Genomic DNA, 27,869 nt, shown 5'->3' with positions numbered 1-27,869 from the left:
CCTCCACACCTCATTTCAGGCTTGGCATATCTGGAATGGGCCTGGGACTGTGCATACCTAACTCATTCCCCAGCTGCTCAGAGAGGGGGGCGTCTATTCAGAGGGCCCCTGATGTCCAAAGATGACAGCTGAACTACTTAGGGACACTCTCAAGACTGAGAAGTCACAAAATGCCAGGGGTGAGTGAGACTTCTGGTAGCCTCTATGTGTGTTCAGGCCCTATCCCAAGCTAAACTAAACACCTCTTTCCCCCTCAGGACAGGAGGGAGCGCCCCAGGCTACAGCAGAGGAAGAAGGAGGATGAAGTCAGCTCTGGACAGACTCAAACTGACCTGGTAGTGCCTAGAGGAAGGAGACAGGGCCCAACAGCCTTGGGAAGTCACAGTTGAATAAATGACCAGTGGGTAAATAATACATTAGGACAGGCAGGAAGGGACGTTGGCAAAAAAAAAAAAAAAAAAAAAAAAAAAATCTCATTTAACTCAAAGTATAAATAGATGGGATGGCAGGGAGAGAAAAGGAAGAAGAACCACAGTGAAACCCACAGTGCTTAAGAAAAGCAAGAGAGAGATGCCTCGGGTGGGCGCAAGGAGAAGAGAAAGAAAACCAAACCCCAACCTTTCCTGATAAAGCTCAGTGCGATGTGAGAAATGTGGGAGCTGGGCTGAAGACAACTGAATTTTTTCATTTCTCCTTTAGAATATGCTATTTAGGCTGAGCAAAGTGTTGCACACCTGTAATCCCAGCACCCAAGAACCCGGCAGGATGATCACCTGGTCTAAAAAAATAAACAAGTTAAAAATCCTCCACCCAGGGCGTAATTATTCACTCACTTCCCCTCCCTTCCCACCCCCGTCCCTAAGCTTGAGCTTACATCAGTTTCTTTTCCAGAAAAGTCTAAGCTCCATCTTAGCTTTTCCTGCACCACTGATGCTGCGCTCCTCTCAAAATGCCGAGAGGTTGCCTGATGCTCACGCTGAGATACACTCGTGTACAGACGGAACTCACTCTGCCCTCTTCACCCTCAAGAGAAACTGGGTTGTGGCTATCCACGGACAGTGCCTACAAAGCCAGGCTAACAAAATCAGAATTATAATGGGGGAAGGCAGCTGAGAAACAGCCCACGGAGAAATCTTGTCAGGACAGGGGCATGCCTGCATCTCAGACAAGCATGCAGTGTCACGGGCTCCTGAAGGGGTGCAGGAGGCTGGAGCCAGAGTGGATGGTTATACATGGATGGTGGAGCTCCAATTGGAACCTGCAGCCTTGCTGGGTACTTGTGCGACAGGCAAACTCCACAGCCCTGTAAACGTACAGGGCCCAAGTAACACCTTACACAACGTTTCCTCACTGCCTGAAGGAGGTTTTCAGCCTCTGTAGCAGTCATCTCCACCAATCGTGTCCACCTCTCATACCAATGTGAGACCTAAAGGGCAGCATGGAGCTAGCTACCACAGAGGTGAGGAGAAGCCCACGCAGCCCCACAGCCAGCTGCTATCAAGCTGCGGAGCTAAAGGAAGCCGGGGATTTACAGGCCCGGGGCAGACCCTAGCGCATCCCCAGATCCATGACCGGCGCTGGCCGGTCCGCGGCAAGAACCGCCGCACCGCGAAAAGCCTGCGCTGGCAGAAGCGCTCCGAGCCCAAGCGACCCCGATCCATCGGCGCGTCGGTCAGCCCAACTCTTCCAGACTCTTCTCTGCGCTCCATAGGGGTCCGCTTGCCCCAAACCTAGAGCCCCCTCGGTCTTCACAGTTGTACCTGGTTGGCCCTCACAGGACCCCGGCACTCGGCGTCGCATCCACCCTCCTGAGCTCCCCAGGACCGACCCCGCCGCCTGCACGCGGCCGCACAAAGCGCGCCTTCTTGCCGGCCGGGACAAAGCGGGCCGGGGCTCCGGCTGCACTTACCTGGATGCGGAGCGCCTGCGGGGCAGCGGGGGCGCGGCTGGCGGGGGCGCACTAGTGGTCGCCGCGCCTAAAGCCGGGTCGCCAGAGGTGGTTGCAGGCGGCTACAGGCGGCGGCGGTGGGGCGGCCCGGGGCGCACGGCAGGCGGGCGCTGTCACAGGGCGCGAGCGGAGCGGGGGGCGCGCGGGGCCGGCGGCCGCGGGGCGCGTGGCGGCTGTGCGCGGGCGCGAGCGGCGGGACTGCGGCGCCGCGGAAGGAGGACAATAGCCTCCCCCAGCCGCAGGCCGCCGGCTCCCGCGGGAGGCCCGGGACCATCTGGAGCTCGCAGCCCCGCGGGGCTTGGGGCGGGGCGCGAGTCACCCCCTCCCCGCCCGGCACCATGGCAACCGCGGCCCCTCTCGGTTCCTGCAGCGGTTCCCCGGACGGGGGTCGCTGACCTTCCCAGGGGCAAATTCAGGACTGCCGTTCCTTCGCTGGCTCCCGACCCCCCACAGTCTTCCGCGTGGATGCACCGCTTGACCCCCACCTTCCGGTCCTCGCCAGCCCAGCGACACCCCTTGGGCGTCTGGGTACCACCCACAGCTAACGGGGCTCATTTTTCTGAGTTTGGACATTCCACCTTTGTCTCGGTTGCGCCTTGCCGGGATGCGCAACCCTTTTTTAATGTCACTTACCTCCGAGGTTTCCCCGAGATGCGGCCCCGTTTCCTTTTCAAATGTCCCTTTTTGGACACCTCCAGGCCATCTTGCTTAAGCGTTTCTCTTTGCCTTGCCCCCTTTCTCTCGGCCTCCTTCCGGCAGGTAGGCTGGCCCGCTTTCCAAAAGCATCTCCATGGTGCTTCTGGAGATTCGCCTTCTCACAAATCAGATTCTCGGAGCCGTCATCACAGCGGCTCCTCAGCTCCTCTCATTTATCAACCAGGAGAATTCTGGCCTAGTCACTGTCTTAAGGGGGTTGGGGGCAGGGATGGACATTTCTAGGCCTGGCACGGCTGGGTTTCTTCTTGGTTTATTAGCAGCTGAGTGGTCTAAGGTTTAATGGCATTAACCAAGGTGAGCTGCTATCTGCTTGGGAGAGGAAGGAAATATGACCAAATCAGAGCCAATGCAGAGAGTGGGTGCTAGCAGTGGGTGCTAAAAGTGCGTTATGTCATGTGACACTCCCACCCCCACTCCAGCTCTCAAAGTACTGTTCTTCCAGATTGGAGAGCTAACTATGCTCAGGCAGGAACCAGGAGGAAAAACCAGGATGGATTCTGTAGAGAGCCTTTGGTTATATACTCCCTACAAGAGATGGGCCCCTCAGACGCCAACAATGTCTGAAATGGGCAAGTAAGGGCAACAAAAGGAATACTCTTTCGTTGGCTTATTGGGCTTAAGGTTTTAAAATGGCTTTATCATTGACCAAATTTTAGCATTTTGCTTTTTTTTTTTTTCTGGAAAGGTATGCATAACTAAAGCAGCTACATGGAATCGAGTATGATTTTCACAAAGTGAAATCACTGTGTTAAATGTACTTTTTAAAATCTGCAAGGTAGAATCTGCAAGGTAGCTGGGCGTGGTGGTGCAGGTCTGTAATCCCAGCACTTGGGAGGCAGAGTCAGGTGGATCTCTGAGTTTGAGGCCAGCCTGGTCTACAAAGTAAGTCCAGGACAGCCAAGGTATCTCAAAAAAAAACAAAACAAACAAAACTGCAAAGTAAAACAAAATTTCTCTACCACGACTAAACAGCTATGTTGTTACACCTATCTGGCCTTGGTTTTCTTCATGTATAAAATGGGTTGGGGAGGGATTGGGGAGTTTTGTTAAAGACTGCTAATCTGATCTGAGGTTCTACCACTAAAGTGGAAGTTAGCCCTCTATAAGATGTAATTCAGGGTTTACAGGGTTTAAAAACAAAACAAAACAAAAACAATCAGCAAGCCCAGGCACTTGTGTTGGATGTGCTGAAGGCAGAGGCAGGCAAATCCCTGTGAGTTCCAGGCTAGGCAGCACTACAAACAAAACAAAACAAAACAAAAAACCAACAACCCACATCACTCCTTCAGGCAGTGGAGTCACCAGAGTCAGAATATTCAGGATGTTGAGGAAGAAAGAGGCCAAGGTGTGCATAATGGTCATTGTGGAATCCAGGCCAGGGACATTAAAACTGGTGATAGGGCCCGGCACGGTGGCACGCACCTGTAATCCCAGCACTCAGAGAGGCAGAGGCAGGAGGATCTCTGTGAGTTCGATGCCAGCCTGGTCTACAAAGCAAATCCAGAACAGCCAGAGCTACACAGAGAAACCCTGTCTCTTAAAAACAAAAACAAAAAAGAAACCAAAGCCCCACAAACTGGTGATGGATGGGGATCAGCTGACCATCAAATAAACTGGAAACCATTCCTTCCTGCTGCTCATGAGTCTGGGGACGGCGGGTCTCAGAGGCAGCCTGTCAGACTGTGGCCATGAGGAGGCACCTAAGGGGAAGCCCAAATTAATAGGATTAATTTACGGCAGAAACTCCTTATCTTCTAATTCCTAGTCTGTTTAGAGAAAGAAGAGTACGGCAGAATAATTAAAAGTTTGATTTGGGGTCTGCAGTAGCTCAGTGGTAGATCACTTGCCTAGCATGTGCAAGGCCTTAAATTCACTCCCTAGTACCAGAGGGCTCGGGGAAGGCAGCGCTGGCTTTGGAGTTGGACTCCCGGAGATTAATAATCCAGTTAGGAGCTGCTAGTGGTGGTCCACGCAGGTGATCCGAGCACTCAGTGGGCTGGACTACAGAGTCTCTAAACAAATAATTCATGAAACCTGGTTTTGTTGTATGACCGTCGATATGAACTTCCTTCTTTAAGACTGCATTTCCTCACCTGTAAGATGTGAGGACCAAGTGAATTACTGAAGGTAAAGCACCAACCAGAACAGCATCCATGGGCAATAGCCCATTCAGTCCACGGCAGCCATTACTTTAGCGCATGCTCAGTAAAGGGGATGCCGAGCGCCCTCCCCTCAGCTCTGTGGCTGGGTTGCTTTGGAAACTTGCTATTTTGCACTGTAATGAGTCAGTTCAGTCAATGACAAAGAGAAGCTCCGCTTCCTTTTCCTGTGAGTCGCAGAAGTGAATGGAGTGATACCCCCCAAGCGTGCTGAGCTGCTCAAAGAATTCCAGTTTCCTGATTAGGTTAGCCACGATTCATGAGAGGGTCTTGGCTGCACTGAATTTTCAGCTCTTTCTGTACTGTGGAAGAGGTGCCTCTCTTCCCTCTGAGAATGATTCTTCTGGTTCTAGCTCTAAGTCTCATCCCCTCCCACACCCTCATGGCCCTCACTCCTTCTGGAGAGCATTTAAACATGCTTAATTATCCACTAGCTTAAAAAGTGAGATTTTTTTTTTTTTTTCAAGACAGGGTCTCTCCGTGTTAACCTTGGCTGCCCTGGACTTGCCTTGTAGACCAGGCTGGCCTCGAATTCACAGCGATCCGCCTGCCTCTGCCTCCCCAGTGCTGGGACTAAAGGCGTATGCCACCACGCCAGGCTAAATATTAAGAACTTTTGATCCCCTGTTTGTATTGTCATCATCTACCTTCTCCCCCCCCCCCCCCCCCCCCCCCCCACCTCCTTCCTTTCTCTGGAATTGAGCCCACGGCCTTGTGTTTCGTTGGTTAGCGTTATACACCGAGAAGCAGCCTTCTAGAGTCATCTGCACCCATCGGCTCCACTTCAGCTCTGTCAGGCATCCATTAAAAAGTGTTATGTCTTAGTATGTGCCAGATACTGTGTTAGGATCTTGGGGGAGCCTCCGGTGGGGATCTCAGACAGTAATAAAGGGATTGCTTATTCTAACCACAGGGTACAATCAGGGTTATGAGTGAAAACCTCAGGTTCTGTAAGAGTTTAGCAGAGAGTGGAAACCTGGTTAAAGAGGAATGAGAGGAGACTCTCATCATTTCACCGAGATTGAAAACAAGAAGCACTGACAAGTCAGAGAATGGGGAATAGTAGTAACAGTCACTAACGCTGATCAAAGTCTATCCATTTCTTGCAGTTTACGTGACACTTCTCTCCCTCCTTTCTTCCTCCTTTCTCTCTCTCTCAGAATCTCACTGTATATGTAGCCCTGGAACTCACTAGATTGCTATGTAATCTAGACCAACCTGCCCCCAATTTGCTACAATTCTCCTGCCTCTGCCTCCTCAATACAAGCTTATCTAATTAAAAAAAAAAAAAAAAAAAAAAAAAAACTTATGTACACAGGTGTTTTGCCTGCATGTATGTATGTATGTCCACCACATGTGTGACTGGTGCCCTCAGAGGCCAGAGGGTATTGGATCCTTGGAACTGGAGTTACCAATGGTTTGGAGCTACCAGGTGGGGACTGGGAACCAAATCTTTATCCTCTGCAAGAGCAGCAAGCACTCCTAAACCCTGAGCCATCACTCTAGTCCCCTTACTTAACTCTTTAGGAGCATGGAGAGGTAAACATTAAGCCCATTTCACCGATAAGAAAATGGAGGCACTGATAGAACATCTTGCCCAGAATCACTGGAATGGGAAGGGATGGAGCTACCTATAGCATTTAAAGAATTCAGTGTGTGTGTGTGTGTGTGTGTGTGTGTGTGTGTGTGTGTGTGTGTGTTTACCTTCAGTGTCCTGGAAGCTATTGAAGGGTTAAAACAAGGAAGTCAAATAGGTGGCTTTGTTTTTTTTCAAAGGGTTAGCTGGTGTGTGGGGAGGGGGATGGGAAGGTGCCCGTTTGGAAGCAAAGCCAGTTAGGATGTTACACTGGTGCTGGAGACTCAGATGATGGCAGTGGGGACAGACGTCCATTGTTAGGAAAACCTGGCAAGATGTGGATAGAAATGACTTTGAGATAGCTGTGTTGGAGGCCAAAGGGGCTTGGGAAGGATGCAGCGGGCAAGCAGAAGGAGGGCGGGATGGCCAGGTTAAAAAGGCGGGCGACTGTTGGTTTTGGAACCTTGGGTCTAAGGTGTCTTTGAGTCAAGTGGAGATGTTGGCTAGTCAGTTATACATGGGTTTGGAGTCGTCTGCATTTAGAAAATCCATTTGAAAGATATCAGTGTAGAGACCCAAGGGGAGAGATGCATGTGATCAATTTAATACACAAGAGCATATACATGTACATGTAGTCTTCCCCCACCCAAACCTGCTCATACTGCGTATCAGAAAATGGCACCTGCCTCCTCCTACTTGTTCAGTCCATCCTCAGCAATCCGCCTTTCCTCTCCAACATACCTAGATCACATTCACTTCTACATCTTCCTCTATTACTCTCCACCTTACTTGTTCCGTTTTGGTTGAGCTGGGGGACTCTGCCTGTCTCTGATAATTCCCCAGTTGTGGGGTTACAGGCACTTTGCTGCTGCACCTGCCATTCCCACAGCTGAATGAACTGTATGAAATCAAGTCCTCATGTTTGTACAAAAAGACTTTGTTGAGCTGGGCGTGGTGGTGCACACCTTTAATCCCAGCACTTGGGAGGCAGAGGCGGTCGGATCACTGTGAGTTTGAGGCCAGCCTGGTCAACCAAATGAGTCCAGGATAGCCAAGGCTACACAGAGACATCCTGTCTTAGAGAACAAAAAACAAAGTGGGCGTGGTGGTGCACGCCTTTAATCCCAGCACTCGGGAGGCAGAGGCAGGCAGATCGCTGTGGGTTTCAGGCCAGCATGGTCTACAAAGTGAGTCCAGGACAGCCAGGGCTACACAGAGAAACCCTGTCTGGAAAAACCAACGGAAAGAAAAAACAAAAAACAAACAAACAAAAAAAGACCTTGTCCACTGAGAGATCTCCCCAGTCCCTGATGTGATTGATTTAGTCAACCCAGATCTATCTTTTCCTCCTCTTGGCTTCTTACAAAACGGTCATGGGTAATCCTATTTGTATTCCAGTTGAGAGTCATTGTCTCTCTGGGCATTGATAGCAACTCTTCTCTTTGCTTATGTTTCCATACCCTTGTTGTTGTTGATTTCCTCAATTCCTGTGTTTGTCTAGGTTTTCACTTAGTCTGTTCCTCTTTCCTGGACCATCTTACTTTAGTCCATCAGTTTGACAGCGAACGTCTCCCTGCTGAAATCCTCAGGGGCTTTGTAGCAAAGTCTACACGCCTTGTATACTTCTCCAGCCTTACCTCATCCCTCCTTAATTTATATCATAACCATCTGGAACTCTAGACATTTTACCAATGTGTGTGCAATTTTGAACGTGTTATTCATGGTAGCACAGGCCTGTCAGCACTCAGAGGCAGGAGGCTCAGAAAGCAACTCAAGGCCAACTTAACTCCATAGAGTGTTCAAGGCTGGTCTGGTTACAGATTCTGTCTGAATACACAGTAGGGGGAAGGGGCATTTGGACCTGCTATTTCTCCTAGGTTATTCCCCATCAGTATTTACTCACCTTTAGGTTTCTACTTGATGTTACTTTTTCTTTCTTTCTTTCTTTCTTTCTTTTTTTTTTTTTTAAAGATTTATTATGTATGCAGTGCTCTGTCTGCATGTACATCTGCAGGCCAGAAGAGGGCATCAGATCACATTACAGATGGTTGTGAGCCACCATGTGGTTGCTGGGAATTGAACTCAGGACCTCTGGAAGAACAGCTAGTGCCCTTAACCTCTGAGCCATCTCTCTAGCCCCACTTCTTCTTTCTTTTCTTTTCTTTCTTTCTTTTTGTTTTTTTGTTTTGTTTTGTTTTGTTTTTTGAGACAGGGTTTCTCTGTGTAGCCTTGCTGTCCTGGACTCGCTTTGTAGACCAGGCTGGCCTCACACTCACAGCGATCCCCCTGCTTCTGCCTCCTGAGTGCCGGGATTAAAGGTGTGTGCCACCACACCCAGTTCTTGATGTCATTTTTGTTTTGTCTGAGACAAGATCTAAGTATGTAGTCCAGCCTGGCCAGAAACTCAGTGTGTAGACCATGCTGGGATTTGGGGTTGGGATTCTCATGCCTCTGCCTCATTTCCGGGATTACAGTGATGTGTCATCCAAAACTCTGTACTGGATCATCCTTGCCTAACAGCCATGTTCCTTTTCAAGCTGTGAGCTCCACAAGGGAAGATAAGACACGCATTTCATAGATGTGTTGCTATCTGGGCAACAAACTAATGCATGACAGAGAAGACCTTGGGAGGGAAGATGATTCTGTATTGGAACTAGATGAAACCAAATGTTTCATATTTCATATGAAATACTATGGCCTCATTGTTTGTGTTCTAGTACTGGGATGGAACTCAGGGACGTGTTCTACCCCTGAGCCCAATCCCCAGCTTCTTTCCCGATTATTCTATCTCCAATCTGTGTTCCATCTTTTAAGCAGCAAACTGCTCTCTGCATAGGTTCTCTACCAAGATTCCTGAGTATCTTGAGTTAAGTTCTTAGCTTTTTAATTTTTTGTTTTGTTTTGTTTTTGTTTTCAAGACAGGGTTTCTCTGTGTAGCCTTGACTGTCTTGGACTCGCTTTGTAGACCAGGCTGGCCTTGAACTCACAGCGATCGCCTGCCTCTGCCTCCTGAGTGCTGGGATTAAAGGCGTGTGTGGCCACACCTGGCTTCCGGCTAAGTTCTTAGCTTTTAAAAGCTATGCCAAGAGCCCTGAGTGGTGCGTTCCTATAGTTCCAGCTACTCACGTGCTGGATCATGAGCCAAGACCACATGAAAGAGGCTGAGACAGGAGGATTGTTTGAGCCTAGAAGTTTGTCTCAAAATCAGACCAAATCTACAGCAGGATAATATTCCTAAGACATTTGGCTCTTCAGTTGTCAGAGCCAGGTGCTTTAGAGGGATTTTAATTTTTCCTCCGGAAGCTTCCTTTAAATATCAAGAGACAGACAGATCCAGTAAGCCTAAAGTTCAGAGATTATGCCATCATCTGTTGATTGGAAAAGACACGTGGATTTTCACATAGGAGATATGACAGTTTCTGGGACTCAGGAGCAGCACTGGAAAGGCTGAGGACAAGAGAGCAAGAGCATTCTGATGCGCTCAGCAAAGCCAAGCAGTGATGGACAGAAGGGGCTTAGAGTGCTTCATCCCTGGCACTCTAAGAAGACATAGTCAAAGTACGTAATGCCAGCCGCAGGCAACTGCCCAGAGTACTAGTGCTACCCTCTGTGTAAGGCCATGCAGGAAAGAAGATCTGGTGTGATCCTCCCTGTTGGCTCTGCCCTGCTCTTCCACCTCATCCCCTGAGCCTGAGTCTCCTTGGCTCCTTGATAACTGGAGGACATTCTATAAAGCTTCTTTGTACCCATATCCTTAGAGGCATGTTGGGGCATGATGGGAACTAAAAGCCAGGATTCTTGTGGGGCTGGTGTGGAGTAAGGGCTGAGAACCCCAGAGGGATGCTGTTGAGTGGTCCAGGCCAGGGTCCAGATGAAAGTCCAACAGTAGTAAGAAGAGCTGCACTGGCAGCTAGAAACCATCAGTGTGCTTCACTATACCAAGACCACAGACACTACCTGCTAGGGATCTCGGCTGCAGAGGGTCTGATGGCCAAGATCACATGAAGGAAGCCACACTTTTATCAAGCAAGAAAGAATGGAAAAGTGAGGCTTGGCCTTGATGCTCCTTCCCTGATGTTTGAGTGATAATATAACCCTCAAGTAGAAAACCACAGGAACGGGCCTGGTAAAAGGATCCTAAGAGGCAGAGCTTAAAGCTTAAGGCTGTTTCAGTTGTCTTGACTTGGTCAGGCTCATTCTTTTTCTGCCGATCATAGAAATGGGGGCTGAGAAATAAAATTACATTCTTTCCCACGTGTGTGTGGTTTCTTGTTTTTTTTTTTGTTTTGTTTTTTTGTGTGTGTGTGGTTTTTGTTTGTTTGTTTGTTTAATTGTAAACTAGCCTGCTGTCCAAGGAAAGGTCAGAAAGTTGAGCTCCCAGGGAAGCACACATCTTCTGGGTGTGAGCTTAATTAGCTGTAACTAGCATAGACCAGAACACCAGCTGGCCAGCTTCAGGCATGATTTGCCAAGGATCGACATGTCTTTGAAAGCGAGTCTTTCTCACACGAGACTGCAGGCAATGTTTTAGTCCAGTGTGGCCTTTGGGTAGGTGGGGGCAGTTGCCATAGGGCACAGAGGACTGAAGGGTCCCCCCTTAAACTTTCTTATATGATGTAGGAAAGTCTGTGGCCCTAGGACCCCCAAGGGTTGTGTGCATGCTGGTATTGACTAAATGGGGAAACTGGGACTAGAGGACACTGAGATGTTACATCCATTTATCTCTGCCCAGTTTGGATTGGAAACAGCACTTACTGAATATGTTCTATCCCTGCCAAACTATTTTTAACACAAAAACCTAAATGCCATTAAAAACTGGGCTCATCCGAATGATCTTGACCCATCTAGGAGCAGGCTGGGATCCACCATGATATCCAGAGACTTTTTACCAGTCAGTGGTGAACCAGTTCTTTCTTCAGAAAAAGCTCGTGCCATTAACCCCTGGGAGTACACAGACCCTGGGGGAAAGCGTCCGCTTGCAATCATATCCCGGAAATAAAACGTGGCGGCATCTATTTAATACCGGTACCTGAAGGGAAGTTGTTGAGGGCTCCACAGCTAAGCTGTACTGGAATATGTGACTTGTTCTGGGGAAAACATACAGTGCCCATATCCAAGAAGAGTCATCTTTGGGTACACCTTTAAAGCTGTGGATGTTTAGGTCACTCTTCAGTGTCTTAGCCCAACTTACTCCCGGTGCTACACTTAGTTGTTGTGTTACTTATGCAGTGTCCTGACAGTGAGGACCATAGACTCTCCGGATTCCACAGCCTTGTTTGAACTCTGGTCTATCACTTTCTAACTGAGTCACTTTAGAAAAGGTATGAACTTCCCTAAGCCCGAATTTCCTCATGTGTAAATAATTAGGATAATTTTTACAGAAGGAAGTTGTGGTAAGAAATCAAATAACGCATGGCAGGTATGAGGCACCAGGTGCCAGATAAGCTCTCAGCAATGCTCGCTATGTGTGTTATAATTATTTTGCATGTTTTGTGTGTAGGCAAATTTTGCCTTAAGGAAAACATAATGTATGAAGTTTTATGCTTGTATGAAAGGTAAATGGGGGGGGGGGGGCGGTTTCTGCCTTAGATAAAGATTGTCCAAGTCTGCCCTGGTGGATCTCAAGCCAGCTGCTGGAGAGGCTGAGGTGAGATGACAAGTCCATGGGCTGCCTGGCCTAGAGAGTGAACTCAACGCCAGCCTGGGCAGCTTAGACAGACCTTGTTTCAAAAATAAAGAGTGAAACCAGGAGCAGGATGTAGCTCAGTGGTAGAGTGCTTGCCCAGCATATATAAAGCCCCAGGTTCAATGCCCAGCCCCCACTTCCATTTATGCAAGAACTGATAACAGGGATTTTAAAGCAGTCAGTGTCCCTGTATGTCTAAAACGATTTGATTCACACAAAACTGGTTTATATGATGTTTTAGGGATACAGCACGTGTGCCAAGCTCAGGTCATCTATAATACAATCATTCAGGCCTCGTCTGAACTGCTGTGACAGGTTAACAATAACCATCCCCAGAATCCCCCAGAGCCTTTTATGAGGGGATTAGATGGATTCTCCCGGGTTGCAAAGGACAGATCTGTGACTAATGAGTGGAAGACACAGAGCTAGGGAAATGGGGAAATGGGGAAAGGTGGCAGTTCCTATGCTGGAGAAACGCATCCAAAGCAGAGTGGTCTCTGGTGGCAAATCTCCTAACACAAGACATCCAAGTAAACACCAAATGTCACCTTGAACAAGAGACGGCTTAACTGTTGTATGAAATGGGGAGGTGAAGTAAGTTAGGTGTTTCCCTTTTTTTTTCTTTCGAGATGGGGTTTCTCTGTGTAGCCTTGGCTGTCGCAGACTCGCTTTGTAGACCAGGCTGGCCTCAAACTCACAGTGAACTGCCTGCCTCTGCCTACCAAGTGCTGGGATTAAAGGTGTGCGCCAATCTGGCTGTGTTCCCCAATCTTAAGTAAGCTCCACAAACTGGCTGATTCTCTGCCTTGGTTACTAGGAGAGGACAGAGAAAAGAGAGTGGCTGCCCAGAAGGAGGGAAGGCATTGGAACAAACTTTCCTTCTCTGACTGGGAAATGCTGGATTAAATGGCCTCTATAACTTCATGTGATTTAAAGATCCTAACCCTCAAATTGCCTCATAGATGTTATTTTAACGCTATTCCTCGGAGGTGTTTCTATTTTAATTGCGGGAAGTTAGAGCATAACTTGTAAAGTGGTAAGATGGGAAGGGGTTAGACATCCGGATGTTTTTAGACTTTGGATTCTGCAGCCTCTTTCAGCTTGTGACAGCCAGTAAAGCCAGAATGGATAAAACCAAGTTGTCATTAGAGGTGGGTGAAAAGCCAGCCCATCTGAGGTCCTGCTCACTGGCTCTAAGCTTGTGAAGGTCCGAATTCCTGGTGAAGGGTGTTGGAATCCTGGTCTCAAAGACTGACCAAAGACTGACCTACGGCACCAACATCCTCCTAATGGGGCTCCTAGAAGATGGCCCTTTGTCCAGTTGGTTGTCTGGCCTTCAGACCAATAGGCTTGCGTGTGACTGGATTATTGGGCAGCTTCCGAACTCTGAACCACAAAGCCAGCTCCTCTTTTAGTATGTACCAGCTAGTGAGGCAAATCCAGCTCTGTTTACAGAGGAGGCAAAAAACCAATTATGGAGGGAGGAACCATTTTGTAGGGGTTTTTTCCCCCCTCCAGCAAAGGGAAATTGATTACAAAAAGGAAAGGAGTGAAATCTCCTGGCTGGCCCAGCACCTGCTACTGGTAGATGAGGAATCAGACTGCGTGAAGGGTGACTCAGCCAGGAAAAACAGGAAGCCACTTTGTACCGGAGCCAGTCATTTTAAGAAGGAGAGGAAGAAAAGCATAGGGAATGGGGGCGAAGAAGAAAATATTTCAGTTATGTAAACCCCGGTATTGCCCTTTGCCTGCAAGTCTTAGAACAGATGTCATTCATGTTCGAAGCCATGAACTGCTAGAGGAGTCAGCACCACCAATGGCCTCTGGCGCTCCCGAGCCTATGCCTCTACGAGATCATCTCTATCTGACCCCTGATGGGAAGTCAGTGGTGAGGTTGCCCCAGATTCTGTGCTCCAGGTGGAGAAGGCCTCGAGAAGGTGAAGGGATGAGCTAATCTGAGCTCATGGCCCCGTTTGCGAGGATGTGATTAGTGGAGAGACACCTGGGACCTGCTCCATTTCAGGAAACCCGGTTAGGGGAACTGGTGGGGGACAGACTTCTCTCCGGACCTGAGAAAGGCGGTTAACCCTTTCTCATTGTCTATATGGGAAACGGACTCTTATAAAATGTTTCTCGTTTCCCAGGGGAGAAAGACCGCAAACGAACCGTATTTCACAACAGTTTAACAAGGGGAGAGGGTCTCCAGGGATATTTTCTATCTAAATTCCTAAGGTCAGCTTTTCTCAGGGAGTGCAAATGACCTGGAGGAACTTGAGACTACGAGACAACTCAAGAAGTATCTGGAACGTGTTTTTGTTTTTTGTTTTTGTGTGTGTTTGTTATTTATTTATTTTTTTGGTTTTTTTGAGACGGGGTTTCTCTGTGTAGCCTTAGCTGTCCTGGACTCCCTTTGTAGACCAGGCTGGCCTCGAACTCACAGCGATCCGTCTGCCTCTGCCTCCTGAGTGCTGGGATTAAAGGCGTGCGCCACCACGCCCCGCATAGCATTTTGTGGTAACTTCAGTAACGTCACACTACAGAACTCCCAGGCTGCAGGATATGGTGGTACACACATGTAATCCCAGCACTTGGGGAGACAGAGGCAGGTGGATCTCTGTGAGTTCCACAAAGCGAGTCCAGGCAGCCAATGCTACACAGAGAAATCCTGTCTCAAAATGAAACAAAAACAAATAAAACAAAGCTGGGTGGTGGTGGCACACGTCTTTAATCCCAGCACTCGGGAGGCAGAGGCAGGTGGATCTCCGTGAGTTCGAGGCCAGCCTGGTTGACAAAGCCAGTCCAGGACAGCCAAGGCTACACAGAGAAACCCTGCCTCAAAATAAATAAATAAATAAATAAATAAATAAATAAAAACACCTGACTTGTTGGCACATGCCTGCAATCCCATCACTTGGGGAGACAGAGGAAGGCAGATCTCTATGAGTTTGAGGCCAGCCTGGTCTACAAAGTTTAGGACAGCTAAGACTATGCAGAGAAACCCTGTCTTGGAAAAAACAAACAAACAAACAAACAAAACCCCCATAACTCCCAGGCAGCTAGGAGGGTCACACCCCAGTAGGAGAAACGCTGGGTAGCTGTAGAAGAGTGCAAAGAGGATTTAAGAGATGTTTTTGTTTTAAGACTCTAGTTTGACATTTACAAGTGGAGCCTCGTTTTCATTGTTTATAATACCTGTTACACAGAAGGAGCTAAAAAGTAGAGTGTGTATAGCACCGAGTCAGGGCTCAGCAAATAAGTCTGTATTAGACCTTGTCTGATTACAAGAATAAATGCTATGGGAGTCCTGAAGGTGAGTCCTCATATCAAAGGCTCTCCTCACTTTGGTCTAGATTGACAAGGGAGGGCATCCTCTCCCAGGCTGCCTTTGTTAGGCGTATGCCTACAAATAGAACAGTGTTGGGTGTTCCCTGTAGCTCTATCCCTGAGGCTCATTCCAAGGAGGAGCCTGGAAGCCAAGACAACCAGCTCAGCTCAGGTACTTTGCCATTTGCTATTGGTCCTCCACCCTTCTTCTCCAGTGGTATTTCCAAGGCGGGGCGTTTCTGCTGAGCTGACATTTTCAATATGAAATATTTTTAAAAGAGATGTGAAAAGGAGAGAAAGACTCCAGTGACTTCCCAAATGTCAGCTTAAAAAAAAAAAAATCAATTCTGATGATTCAAATGAATATTCCAGAAGTAAAAGCTACCTCTCCAATATGTCTAGCTGTGAACACCCGAGACGGGCAATAGGAGCAAGAGTATGATTCTGGTCCCGATAGACCTGGCGTTTGAAGGAGCACCAGCGTTGTGTGCTGGGCAGGCACCCTGCCAGCGCCACAGCCTGTTCTGCCCAACCCCGGCTGCTGGGGAGGAAGAAATTTCTGTGAAGGAAAGAGGCCAACACCCTGTTCCACCCTTCTCCTTGGGTATCTCGTTGCCAGGCGAGAATCTCACACACCAGTGTCTTCTTTTTGGCAGCCCAGGGAACAAGCTGTCAGATTCCCGGTAGCTGCAGCCTGTAGAGCTATTTCCCTTTCTTCCGGCTGGGGGACACTCAGAGCTGCTTGTCAGCCACGCGTTCTGTGGGGTCAGACGTGGAGAAGGAAGGGTCTGGTAAGGAGTGGGGAGCCCCCTGGTTCCTCCTGGAACCGACTGGGTAGAAACTTGGGAACAAGTTGCCAGATAAACACAGGACGCCCAGCTTTGAACTTCAAAACCATTTCCTTAGTGTTTGTCCCAAATCTTATTGCCCGATACACATAATACGGGGCAAAAAAAGATCGTTCACCTAAGATTCAGTTTTAATTGGCCACCCATATTTTCCTCTTTTAGATGTGGGAAGCGAGAGTCTGCTCCCAGGCACCGCCCGCAGAACAGAAGGCGAAGCCATCTGGGGTCTAGAGCCAGCTTGGGAATTCATGCACTACGCAGCCGCAGCTTTCCAGGGACCAGCCCTGGAAAACGCCGAGGGCGGTCAAAGCGCTTTGAAAGGGGCCGAGGGCCGCGTCCTGGCGAGACCGTGGGAAAGTCTCCTCAGGAGGAGTCACCACCGCCCGGCCTCTTCCCCGCTCGCCTCCAACCTTGGCAGCTGCGCCACCTGTCATCCCGCCCATCCGCCTACAGGCGCAGGCCGCCTCAGGCAGCTCCCGCAGTGCGCAGGCGCGAGGGCTGGGGGCGGGGCAAACGCACGGGCGGGCGGGAAGGGACTGGCTGGCGGCGGCCAGGCGTGGGCGCTCGCCCAGGTCGAAGCCCTAGCTGAGGAGGAGGAGGAGGTTGTGACCAACTAGCGATCCTGAGAGCTGCAGCCGCTCTCCTTGCGGAATGGAGGGGACAGCTTCGGCTGTCTGCGAGGTGATGCTGGGAAGGGAGAGAAAGACACTTTTCTGAGAAGAGGGCAGTGTGAGGAGACCCCAGAGTTTGGGCAGAGGGATCTGGTGTTTCCCCGAGGTGAAGGATAAAAATGCCGCGAATGGCTAGAAAAAGTTAAATTCCGCTTTCTTTGGGATTTGTGGGAAGGGCATGAGGTCAGAGGTATGGAGGGCCTGCAGGACCATATGTCACCCTCGTGGGTCCTTTGTGAGGGGCCAGTGTACTAAGGGTTTGCCTTCGTGTGAGCTAGCGCTACAGCTGAGAACGCGAAGGCTCACGAACTGTGGTGAGATGAGGACCTGAGATGATTCTGAGGGGGCACGAAGGCCGGCCAACTTGATTCCCAGCGTTTTCTACCGCCTATGCAGAGAGGGGGCTTGGAGAGGCGAGACAGGAAATGTGCAGGCGTGAAGGGGTGGGTCAGGAAGTCAGATGGTATGCGAAGAAGCACCAATCCATGCAAAGTGGGAGCGCGAGGACAAGGTGTGTGAGGCCCTTGAGGCAGCCACTGAGAGGTGCAGAGGTTCGGAATGAATGGTGAGAGGTTGGATCCAATGGCTTCCCCTACGTTCCCCAGGCCTGTGGGCAGAGAACTGCTCAGTTCTGGAAGGTGACGCTGAATGAATACGTGGTGCCAGCAAGCCACCGGTGTTCATCGCTGACCTTGGCAGCCATTACCTAATGGGATATTTAGCTCTGGGCCTTCTAAAAGACACCTCGTAGGTGAATATAGGACCATGGGCTGTGAGATAACATAGAATAGTCCTGTCCTTGGTGTCTTATTTATTTATTTAATTTTAATTTTATTTTATTAATTTATTCATATTACATCTCAATGGTTATCCCCTTCCTTGTATCCGCCCATTCTTCTCTCCCTCCCATTTTCCCCTTACTCCCCTCCCCTATATCTGTGACTGAGGGGGACTTCCTCCCCCTGTATATGCTCATATAGTATCAAGTCTCTTCTTGGGGTGTCTTCTTTATTATCATCAAAGGAAGTTGGGGGTTGGAATTTACATGATAACAGAACCTGGGGTGGAACCCAGGGTTCTGACTCACGAACCAGTTTTCTTTTCCCAACTGCTGTCATCACACATAAAGACACTGGGAAAATCTGAACAGGGACTGTGAAGGAGGATGTTAGACTGTGCAAGTGCCTGGAAACCATCTTCAGAAACTCTGCTACTAATCAGCATTGTAATGCCCAAATTTGGTTACTCAGAGCTCCCTGCTTTAAAAAAAAAAAAAAAAAAAAAAAAAAAAAAAAAAATGTTGGCTGAGGCATTTTAGAGCATTTGTTGCCCTTGCAGATGCTGGAAGTTTGAGTCCCAGCACCTCAGCGGCAATGCTGACTTCTGACTTCTATAGGTAGCAAGCGTGTGGTCCACGTGTATACACAAAACACGCATACACATAAAAATCAGTCTTTTAGGCCAGGTGTGATGGCACATGCCTTTAATCCCAGCACAGAGGAGGCAGAAGCAGGTGGATTTCTGAGTTTGAAGACAGCCTGGTCTACAAAGCAAACAGAGTTGTGAGGTCCCTGTAGGTACAAGAACAGCAAGTGCTTTTTGTTTGTTTGGTTGGTTTTGGTTTTTGGAGGCAAGGTTTTTCTGTGTAACCTTGGCTGTCTTGAACTCAATTTGTAGACCAGGCTGGCCTAGAACTCACAGCGATCCACCTGCCTCTGCCTCCCGAGTGCTGGGATTAAAGGTGTGCGCCACCACGCCCGGCTTACTCATGTATTTTTTGTGTTTGGATACAATGCCGTGCTCTGAGCGAATGTAAATCTGACACTTCATAAGCAGGAACACAGTATTTTATAAGAGAGTTTTAACTGTGTCGTGCACATGTGTTAGGATCATGATTTTAAAGATTTTGTTTCACTTAATTGTGCTTTTTTTTTTTTTCAGATTTTGAGATATTTAATAATTTGCTGGAAGTGTGAAGCAGGAATATCAAAGCGGGTGTTGCTAGAAGGGCAGCTAGTGATTTCTGTAGAAGCATTAAGTTCTAAGCACCTGCCAAATTCTCTTCATTGTGTAATAACTAGTAAGTAGAGGAAGAAAATAATTGATTATCTGTTTTTGTTTTGTTGTGATGAATGTCATAGTTTATATAAAAATTTCAGTTTGTCCCAGTCTTTTCTAGTGTAAACAAATGATTAAAAAAAATTATTTATAGCCGGGCGTGGTGGCGCACGCCTTTAATCCCAGCACTCGGGAGGCAGAGGCAGGTGGATCGCTGTGAGTTCGAGGCCAGCCTGGTCTACAAAGTGAGTCCAGGATGGCCAAGGCTACACAGAGAAACCCTGTCTCGAAAAACCAAAAAAAAAAAAAAAAAAAAAAAAATTATGTGTACAGTGCTCTGCCTGCAGGCCAGAAGAGGGCAGTAGATCTCATTATAGATGGTTGTGAGCCACTATGTGGTTGCTGGGAATTGAACTCAGGACCTTTGGAAAAGCAGTCAGTACTCTTAATCTCTGAGCCATCTCTCCAGGCCCCAAATAATTTTTAATAAGTATTCAGTAATAAATTTTTTTTGAGACAGGGTTTCCCTGAATTATTCTTATTGTGAGATTATATAGCTTTCTTAAATTAAAATTGCTCAAACAACTTACTTTTGCTGTTAGTTTTAAGTTTTTGTTTTTGACAACAAAAATTATATCCAGTTTTACCTTTTCTTCATGTTTGAACTTCGGCAATTGCAAAAGATGCAAAAATAATGGAAAAGGAGGGGAAAAAAATAATGAATGATGTATACTCTTATCAAGAAACCCAATTTCTACCTGGGTGGTAGTAGCACACACCTTTAATCCCCAGCATTCAGGAGGAAGAGGCAGGTGGATCTCTGTGAGCTGGAGGCCAGCCTGGTCTACAAAGTACAGCCAGAGCTACACAGAGAAACCTTGTTTCAAAAAACAAAAAGAAAAAAAGGGGAAAGGGAAGGTTGATTTTTAATTTTATGCGTGTTTCTGTGTGTTGATATGTGCCAATGCCCAAGGAGACTTGAGGTGTTGGATCCCTCTGGGGTTCAAATTATAGAAGCTATGAACTGCCCAGTTGGGTTCTGGGAACTGAACTCTATTTTTTGTTTTATGTTTTTGGTTTGTTTGTTTGTTTGTTTGTTTGTTTTTCTTTAGAAGAATACTAAGCACTATTAGCTGCTGAGCCATCTCCCTAGCCCCTTAAAAATTAAAAAAAAAAATCATTGTTATTACTGGCTTTTAAAGAAAGGGTCTTGTCTGGCTCAGGCTGACCTCAGATTCAACATGTAGCCAAGGCTAACCCTAAACTTGGCCTCCTCCTTCTCTGCTTCCAGTGTGCTAGAATTACAGGCGTATGCTACCACAGCTGGGTTATGTGCTGACGGGGAGCCACAAAAGTTGTTCATACCCGGCAGGATTTCTACTAACTGAGCTACAGTTCCAATCTCTTGCTTTGATTTTCTGAGTTAGGATCTCACTGTGCAGCCGAGGCTGGCCTTGAACTCACAGCAGTCCTCCTGCCTTAGCCTACTGAGTGGTAGGATTCCAGGCAGAAGCCACCATGCTGGCCTCCATCCTGTATGTGCTCTATAGCTATTTATTTTGGGATCTTCTCTCCCTCATTAGTCACAGTGTTTCCTGATTTATTTTCCTCTTGTTTTGGATTTTGTTTTCTGAATCCCTATCTCTTTATTTCTTGGTTTACTCACTGTTTGATGGCTCTTAGTCTGTGGCAGCTTCCTGACAGAGTATTGAGAAGGTAAATTTCTTGAGACCTTGTATTTCTGAAGTCTTTATAGTTATCTTGTATATGACCTATTTTTCTTTTTCTCCCTGTAAGGTTTTTTGGTGTTATTTTTATAAAACATTCTCTCTCTCTCTCTCTCTCTCTCTCTCTCTCTCTCTCTCTCTCTCTCTCTCTCTCTCTCTCTCTGGTTTTTCCAGACAGGGTTTCTCTGTGTAGACCAGGCTGACCTCGAACTCACAGTGATTCACCTGCCTCTGCCTCCCAAGTGCTGGGATTAAAGGCATGCACCACCCAGCTCTCTCTTGAACTGGCTATCACACAAATAACTGAGACTATATTTATTAAGCTTTACAGCACAATCTGAGCACTTTAAATCTGCTCTTAACTCTCCGTTATTCTGACTCCATCTTTGCCAAAATCCCCAAGTTACTTGCTTTGTAGTTCTTTCTTTGCTCCAGTGCAGTCTTCTTCATCTGTCCTGCACCTCTGCCTGTGGCTGTATCTCCTACTTCCTCTACTAACTCCTCTTCCTCCCCTGGCTGGCAGGAAGTCCAGCTCTATTCTCTTCCTTGCTCAGCGACTGGCTGTAAGGTGCTTTATTGGCGTACAAGGGGACAATTGGGAAGCAGAATTTATACAACATTGAGACAGGAGATTCTCAGAATAAGGCTTGCAACTAGATTCGGGAGGGTAAAGAAATCAGCATTTGAATTACATAACTTTATGCTGTAAAGGTTATGTAATATTTCCTTTGTCTTTGTTTTATTAGATATAATAGATAAAATTTGAAATTTCAGTGACTTAACACATGAAACATTTGGTTTTCCTTTATTTTACTACCATGTAAACGTGTATGTACAAGGATGTGTTTTGTTTTAATGTAGAATCCAAGATATTTCAGTCTTGGGCCTTCATGTTCCCCTCGGCCCTCTATCTACCACTTACCTAAGGATGGAGAAAGAGCACAAGGTTTATAACTCATAATATTTTTAAGAATAGGTTTGGAAATTACAAGTTCCCATTCTTTTGACCTGGACTTAGTCTCATTTTTGTAATTGCTCTGCTTTTTCAAAGGAGCCTATGAGATGCAGTCTAATTGTGTTTAGGAAGAGGAGAGTAGGCTGGGAGAGCCAGCAGTCTCTGAGAGCTTCCGGTGCTGTGCCTTGCTGAGAGTCAGCTTCCCGCCATTGTGCCCAGTGCACAGCCTGTCACATAACCCCCATCCTTTGAGTGTGGTAAATTTTGCTTGCAGTTCTTCTACAGTAGTTTCTATTTAGACAGTCGATTGGTGGAGCTTTTTTTTCTAAAATTTTCTCCCCCATTTTCATGTTTTCTATTTTCGAGGTAATTTCCTTCAGTTTTTCTTCCAGCTCTTTGTTGAGGAAACTTCATTTTTGTTCCTGAGCAGTTTGTTATCTTGATGGGTAGAGGCCTAACAGCTAAGGTCTCTGAAGAGAGAGAGAGAGAGAAAGAGAGAGAGAGAAAGAGAGAGAGAGAGAGAGAGAGAGAGAGAGAGAGAGAGAGAGAGAGGAGACTGTTAGTTATCTTAGTGCTCTGTGCTTACACTCACTAATCACACTTTTAAAAAGATGATCTTGGCTCTCATCACAGGGCCTCATACTTCATATGTTCAGAGAACAGCTTCTCTCTGCACCAGGGTTAGGGAGGGCCAGCCTCTGGGATGCTGAAAAGAGGGGGTAAAGTTATAATTAAATTCAGTTTAAAATGAGGACAAAATGTTGGCTCTTCTTTGAAATCTAGGTACAAGTAATTGTTAACCCAATTGACTGGCAAAATATCTTTTATGTCAGAGTAAAATTGGTTCAAAAAAGGGCCAGTGATTTAATTGAGCCTTAAATTCAAACGTTAGTTGCTGGCACCATGTCCCCTGATCAATGGGTGCAGTTTGGAGTTTCCCGTAGTCATGCTCTTTCATGTCTAATAGCATGTGAGGGAGCAGTCCTGCTGCTGATTATAGGCGCTAAGTATAGGGGAAAAGAAATGCCGGTGCTTGCCACCAGCCCCCACACAGCCATTGTACCTCATAGCACCTCTTTTGCCCTCTGTTTATACTGAACCTGTTAATAAGGTCTCTTTTTAATATTCTGAATCTAAAAGCAATACTTTCAGAGACCCATTGATTTGCTTAAAGTCAAATATACATTTTTTTCCTGTTTTTTTTCCTCATACAGTTGCTTCTACAGGAAGTATTTATGGTGGCTTGGTCTTCAAGAAGTTTATACAAGGTAAATAATTACCTGACATCCATGAGACTAAATCTCTTTCTGTTGACGAGTTTGGTGTTTTCTGAAATAGATGTATTCTAAAAGATAGAGTTTCCAGGTTTAGTAAATAAAAACACAGGGTACCTACTTCAGTTTGACTTTCAGATGAGCACTAGGCTTTTAAAAAGATTTATTTTGTTTTCCAATTATGTGTGTGTTTCTGTGTGTAGGTATGCCACATGTGTGTGGATGCCTGCGGAGTCTGAGGAAGTGGTCAGGTCTCCTGACACTGGTTGGTGCTTGTGAGTTGCCTAGCATGGGTGCTGTGGCTGAACTAGGTCCTCTTAAAAGCAGTACATGGTCTTAACCCTGGTCTCCTGACCAGACACTGACTTTTTTCAATGTAAGTGCTCATGTAATAGTATTTTATCCTACATTTTATCTGGTAATTCCACTGAAGCAATAAAACTGAATAGATGCAGGAATGGACATGATATCCAGGTAAGTGCAGCTTTTCTGACTATTCTCTGTACAACTAAGGCAGAAGTTTCCCAGATAGAAAGGAGGATTTGTTCCCATATAATTTAGATAAGGGATATACCATAAATTTTTTTCCTGTTAGTAGTATAGTAATATTGTTCTCTTTATATATGTCTACATTGGTATGGTTTAGGAACTTACTTTTTTTTTCTGGGGGGGGTGGTTTCGAGACAGGGTTTCTCTGTGTAGCCTTGACTGTCCTGGACTCACTTTGTAGACCAGGCTGGCCTCGAACTCACAGCAATATGCCTGCCTCTGCCTCCTGAGTGCTGGGATTAAAGGCGTGCGCCACTACGCCCGGCTGGAACTTACATTTTTTAAAGACTTTATGTATTGTGGGTATGCATGCATGTATGCGTGTGTGTTTGTGTGTGTGTGTGTGTGTGTGTGTGTGTGTGTGTGTGTGTGTAAGTTCTTTCTTTCCACTATGCAGGTTATGGGGATTTGAACTCAGAGTGTCACTCTTGGTAGTAAGTACATTTAACCCCTGAGGACATTAATCTTGCCAGCCTCAGTTTAGGAACTTTTGATGATCTGGGGTTTAATAATTTCTTCTTTCCTTTGACTTATGAATAATCTGTATTTATTTTAAAGATATCAAAATGATCTGAGAACTGTTGTGCTTCTATTTTTGTCTTCTGCGATTGTCTGGTTTTACTGTTATTAGCTGGTAAATATGTTTTCCCTGGTTAATTTTAAAAATATAAATTTTACCGAGTTTGGGTTTTGGTGTTGAGGATGCAACCCAGGACCTCACACACACTAGGCAGGTGTTCTACCACTGATCTCGATCCCTAGCTCCCCAAACAATTATTATTACTTTTTTTGGTACTTGAGATGGAACCGGAGGTTTTTCATATACTAGAGAAGTGTCTTACCACAGAAAATCATCACTATCTCCTGCTATTTATTTGTCTGGTTTTTGTATTTAATAACATATAACATTTTAATCGGTTTTATTAATACTTTGATTATTAGAATTGAGATATTGGTTAAGAATTCTACTTTTTGAGACTCAAAAGATGTCTCAGCAATTAAGAACACTGGCCTTAAAGGGAGCTTTTTCTTTTAGTTCCTGAACAGATATTCTGTGAAAGTTTGAGTAGAATGTTTTTCTTTTAGTGATGACAGTGATTATTCTAGTGAACAGTTATTACTCTTTAGGCCTGTGCTCAGTACAAAGCAGTTTGGTTTTGGTTTCTTGAGACAGAGTCTCTCTATTGTGTAGCCCTGGCTGTCCTGGAATTCACTATGTAGACCAAGCTGGCCTTGAACTCAAAGAGATCCACATGCCTCTGTCTCCTGGATGCTGGTGTTAAAGTCGTGTGCCATCATGCCTGGCCCCACTTATATTTCTTTGTTGTTATTATTGTTGTTATTTTAATTTTTAAAAGGCTATTTATTTGTTTATTTATTTATTTGAGGAAGTAGTTCCCGGGAGTGAACCTGGGATTTGTGTATGTTTTTTTTTCTTTGTTGTTGTTTTTAAGAAACCATGCCCAATATATGAGGCACTGGGATGGGATCCATTGCTTCTTGAAGGCTAATCAAGCATGCTACCAACCAAGCTCTATCCCAAGATCAGTTCATACTTAACATTTAAGTCACTCTGTCCTCCTGCCTCCTAAGCCATGAAGGAAAGGGGCATACTGTCCCAAAGAGTTGGTCTGCTTCCAAGACTTTTGGGAGATCTGATCTGAATCCAGTTCAAGAGTCGTGGGTTATGACTGGACATGGTGGTACATGCCTGTGATCTAGCACTTAAGAGGTGGAAACAGGAGAACCAGTAGTTTAAGGACATCCTTGGTTACCTAGTGAACTTGTGACCAACCTGAACTACATGAAACCCTGTCTCAAAAACCCAAACCTCTCCTTTTCTCAAAAAGAATCATGCATCAGTTGACTCAACATTAGCTTTCTTACTTCTTCTTAGTTGCTCTTCTTTTGGGTGTTGTTTTTATGGGAGGATACAAAGAGTGCAAAGGTCATTCCTAATGCCCCTGCTCCAGCTGAGATGTGTGAAAGTGCTTTGAAAGAAGTAGAAATTCCACATAGACAGAGGGAGGACGTTATGAGTAGTGTGAAGGTGATAATCTGCAACGTCAGCTCATAATTAATATGCTTGTGCAAGGAGTGGTCAGATTATAGGTAAGGCTGCTTCAACTGATATTTGTGAAAGTGCTTTGAAAAATGAAAAGCCTGTTAACAACAAAGGAGCCAGTTTATTGCCATTGTTATTAGTAGGGAGGAAGCATCATGTATCATTTATAAAAACAATCACTTTTGTTGTTGTTGTTGTTTTTCAAGACAGGGTTTCTCTGTGTAATAGCCCTCGAATCCTCTTTGTAGACCAGGCTGGCCTCAAACTCACAGTGATCTACCTGCCTCTGCCTCCCAAGTGCTGGGATTAAAGGCACATGCCACCACGCCCAGCTAAACAATCACATTTTTATACTAATACAAATTTTAGATAGTGTCATGGTAACTTAGATTTAGCTGTTACTTTTAAAAGCTCAAGCAAATTTGTTTAATATGTTTTATACAATTGTGGTAAAGATGGATGGCTCTTTGTACAAATATGAAATATCGTGGATCAAGTATAGAGTAAAAATTGAGTCATTTGTTCATTGTCAGTCATATTTAGTAGCTAACTTCAGCTTAATTCTTCAGTTGTTATGGCTCATAACTAACTTCCACTCCATAATGCTATTTATTCATACTAATTAGTAGCATAAATTGCTCAGTGAAGCTCACAAAGGAAATTGGCCAAGACTAAGACTCAAATCCCTTAGCTCCCTGGGTTATGTGCCATTAATTATGCCCTTATTACTATTATTATTTATTTAACATTCCTGTAACACTGTTAGAAAACTGCTTTAAATTAGTCCACTGTCTTTACACTGTTTAATTGGCTTCATCAGGGAGTTTCTGGCGGCCGATTCATTAGGGTCCAGATGCTAAAGAGCTGTGTATCTTTACAAAATTAGTAGTATACCACTGAATTCAGTGTGACCACACTGTCCTCTCCATCCCTTACTTGATTCCTGTTAGAACCTGACGAAGGCAGCTCTCTTCTTTAGGGAATAACCCAGCTTCCATTGCCTTTGCTCTTTGGCTTCTTCCATCCCGGTATTCCAGGTCATTTTCCACAAATAGGCTCATGCCTTATGCTGCGCTAATAAAGAGTGGACAAGGCAGCTCCCGAGCGTCCCACCTCTTTAGGCTTGATTTCTTTGTATTCTTCTTTAGTTCCTAATGATTCATGCTTTTATTCAGTAAACTTGTACTGAACATCTGCCTTGCCTTGGAGTCACAGCTCTGCAAATAAAATGTGGTGTGACAGGACTCCAATGGAGCTGTGTTCTCAGAGCTTTTGTGGTAACCCAGAGGATAGTCTTCAGAGTTCAATCACAAGTATGCCTTTCTCCCTTTACTTAATTTGCATGATTATTCTATGTTAATTTCAAACAGCTTTTCTGGTGTGTGTGTGTGTGTGTGTGTGTGTGTGTGTGTGTGTGTGTGTAGGTTGGGACAGAGATGCACGTGCCGTGCTATCCATGTGGAGGCTAGAAGATAACTTGCAGGAGCTGCTTCTCTCCTTCCAGCATGTAGGCCTTGGGAATCAGTCTCAGGCCTTTACCCACTTAGCTGGCTCACCAGCTTTTGCTTTCCCACTTTTAGACTTTCTTGTTTCTATGCTGAAGATATTTTTTCCTTTTCTACCACTGACATATCTGCTAAACACCAATGGAATAACTTATCAAATAAACTATTCTATTTAGGAGTTACTCTGAAGTATGTGTAACATGCCTTCCTAAATTGCTATTTGACGTATCCATCAGTATGGCATCCATACTGAGGCCAACTTTCTTATAATTTTCCAGGGTTAGAAGTCTTGCCTTTTTTGAGAGGAGTGAGTTTCTCAGTTTTCTTTTCTTCTTTATATAACAAATCCACGTTTATATAACAAATCAATTGTTTATTAAGATAATTTTAAAGTGCTCTTAAGTTCCTCTCAGGATTATTTATTTGCTTACTTAAAAAACAAAACAAAGGAAAGATCATCTCTGATGTCATCTATCAATTAAAATAATACCCTGACGTTTACGGGCACTGCCACTGTGCTGATTACCTTTATGTTAACTTAATACAAGCTAGATTCCTCAGAGAGTGGGGGCTCCAGCTGAGAAAATGCCTCCATAAATTCATGCTGTAGGCAAGTCTATAGGGCATTTTCTTTCTTTTTTTTTAATATTTTATTTATTTATTACATACACAATGTTCTGCCTGCATACCAGAAGAGGACACCAGATCTCGTTATAGATGGTTGTAAGCCACCATGTGGTTGCGGGGAATTGAACTCAGGACCTCTTGAAGAGTAGACAGTGCTTTTAACCGCTGAGCCATCTCTCC

General features: G+C 45.9%; 2 protein-coding genes across 3 annotated transcripts in view; one reads left to right on the top strand and one right to left on the bottom strand.

The window, feature by feature from the left end:
- Sptbn2 (spectrin beta, non-erythrocytic 2) overlaps window positions 1-3,024 on the bottom strand; it is a 43,564-nt gene extending 40,540 nt beyond the window's left edge. The window contains exon 1 of one of the 2 annotated variants that reach the window (XM_051145843.1): window positions 2,582-3,024. The gene's annotated coding sequence lies outside the window, so the exon portion shown is untranslated. Of the gene's footprint in view, window positions 1-1,909; window positions 2,040-2,581 lie in introns of those variants that run through there. The other variant, XM_051145844.1, reaches the window with a different exon arrangement.
- The window catches only part of C5H11orf80 (chromosome 5 C11orf80 homolog), an 88,502-nt gene continuing 60,754 nt past the window's right edge, over window positions 122-27,869 (top strand). Inside the window, 9 exon segments of the mRNA XM_051146887.1 lie at window positions 122-179; window positions 1,433-1,671; window positions 1,778-2,707; window positions 13,605-13,810; window positions 16,421-16,505; window positions 16,507-16,881; window positions 16,883-16,939; window positions 18,871-19,009; window positions 22,884-22,937. Of these exon segments, the coding sequence (XP_051002844.1) occupies window positions 122-179; window positions 1,433-1,671; window positions 1,778-2,707; window positions 13,605-13,810; window positions 16,421-16,505; window positions 16,507-16,881; window positions 16,883-16,939; window positions 18,871-19,009; window positions 22,884-22,937 (2,143 nt within the window).

This window comes from Acomys russatus, chromosome 5 (genome assembly GCF_903995435.1).
Source record: "Acomys russatus chromosome 5, mAcoRus1.1, whole genome shotgun sequence".
Taxonomy (NCBI): Eukaryota; Metazoa; Chordata; class Mammalia; order Rodentia; family Muridae; genus Acomys; species Acomys russatus.
Note: the sequence above shows the minus strand (reverse complement) of the source record. Positions and strands in the feature narration are given on the sequence as shown.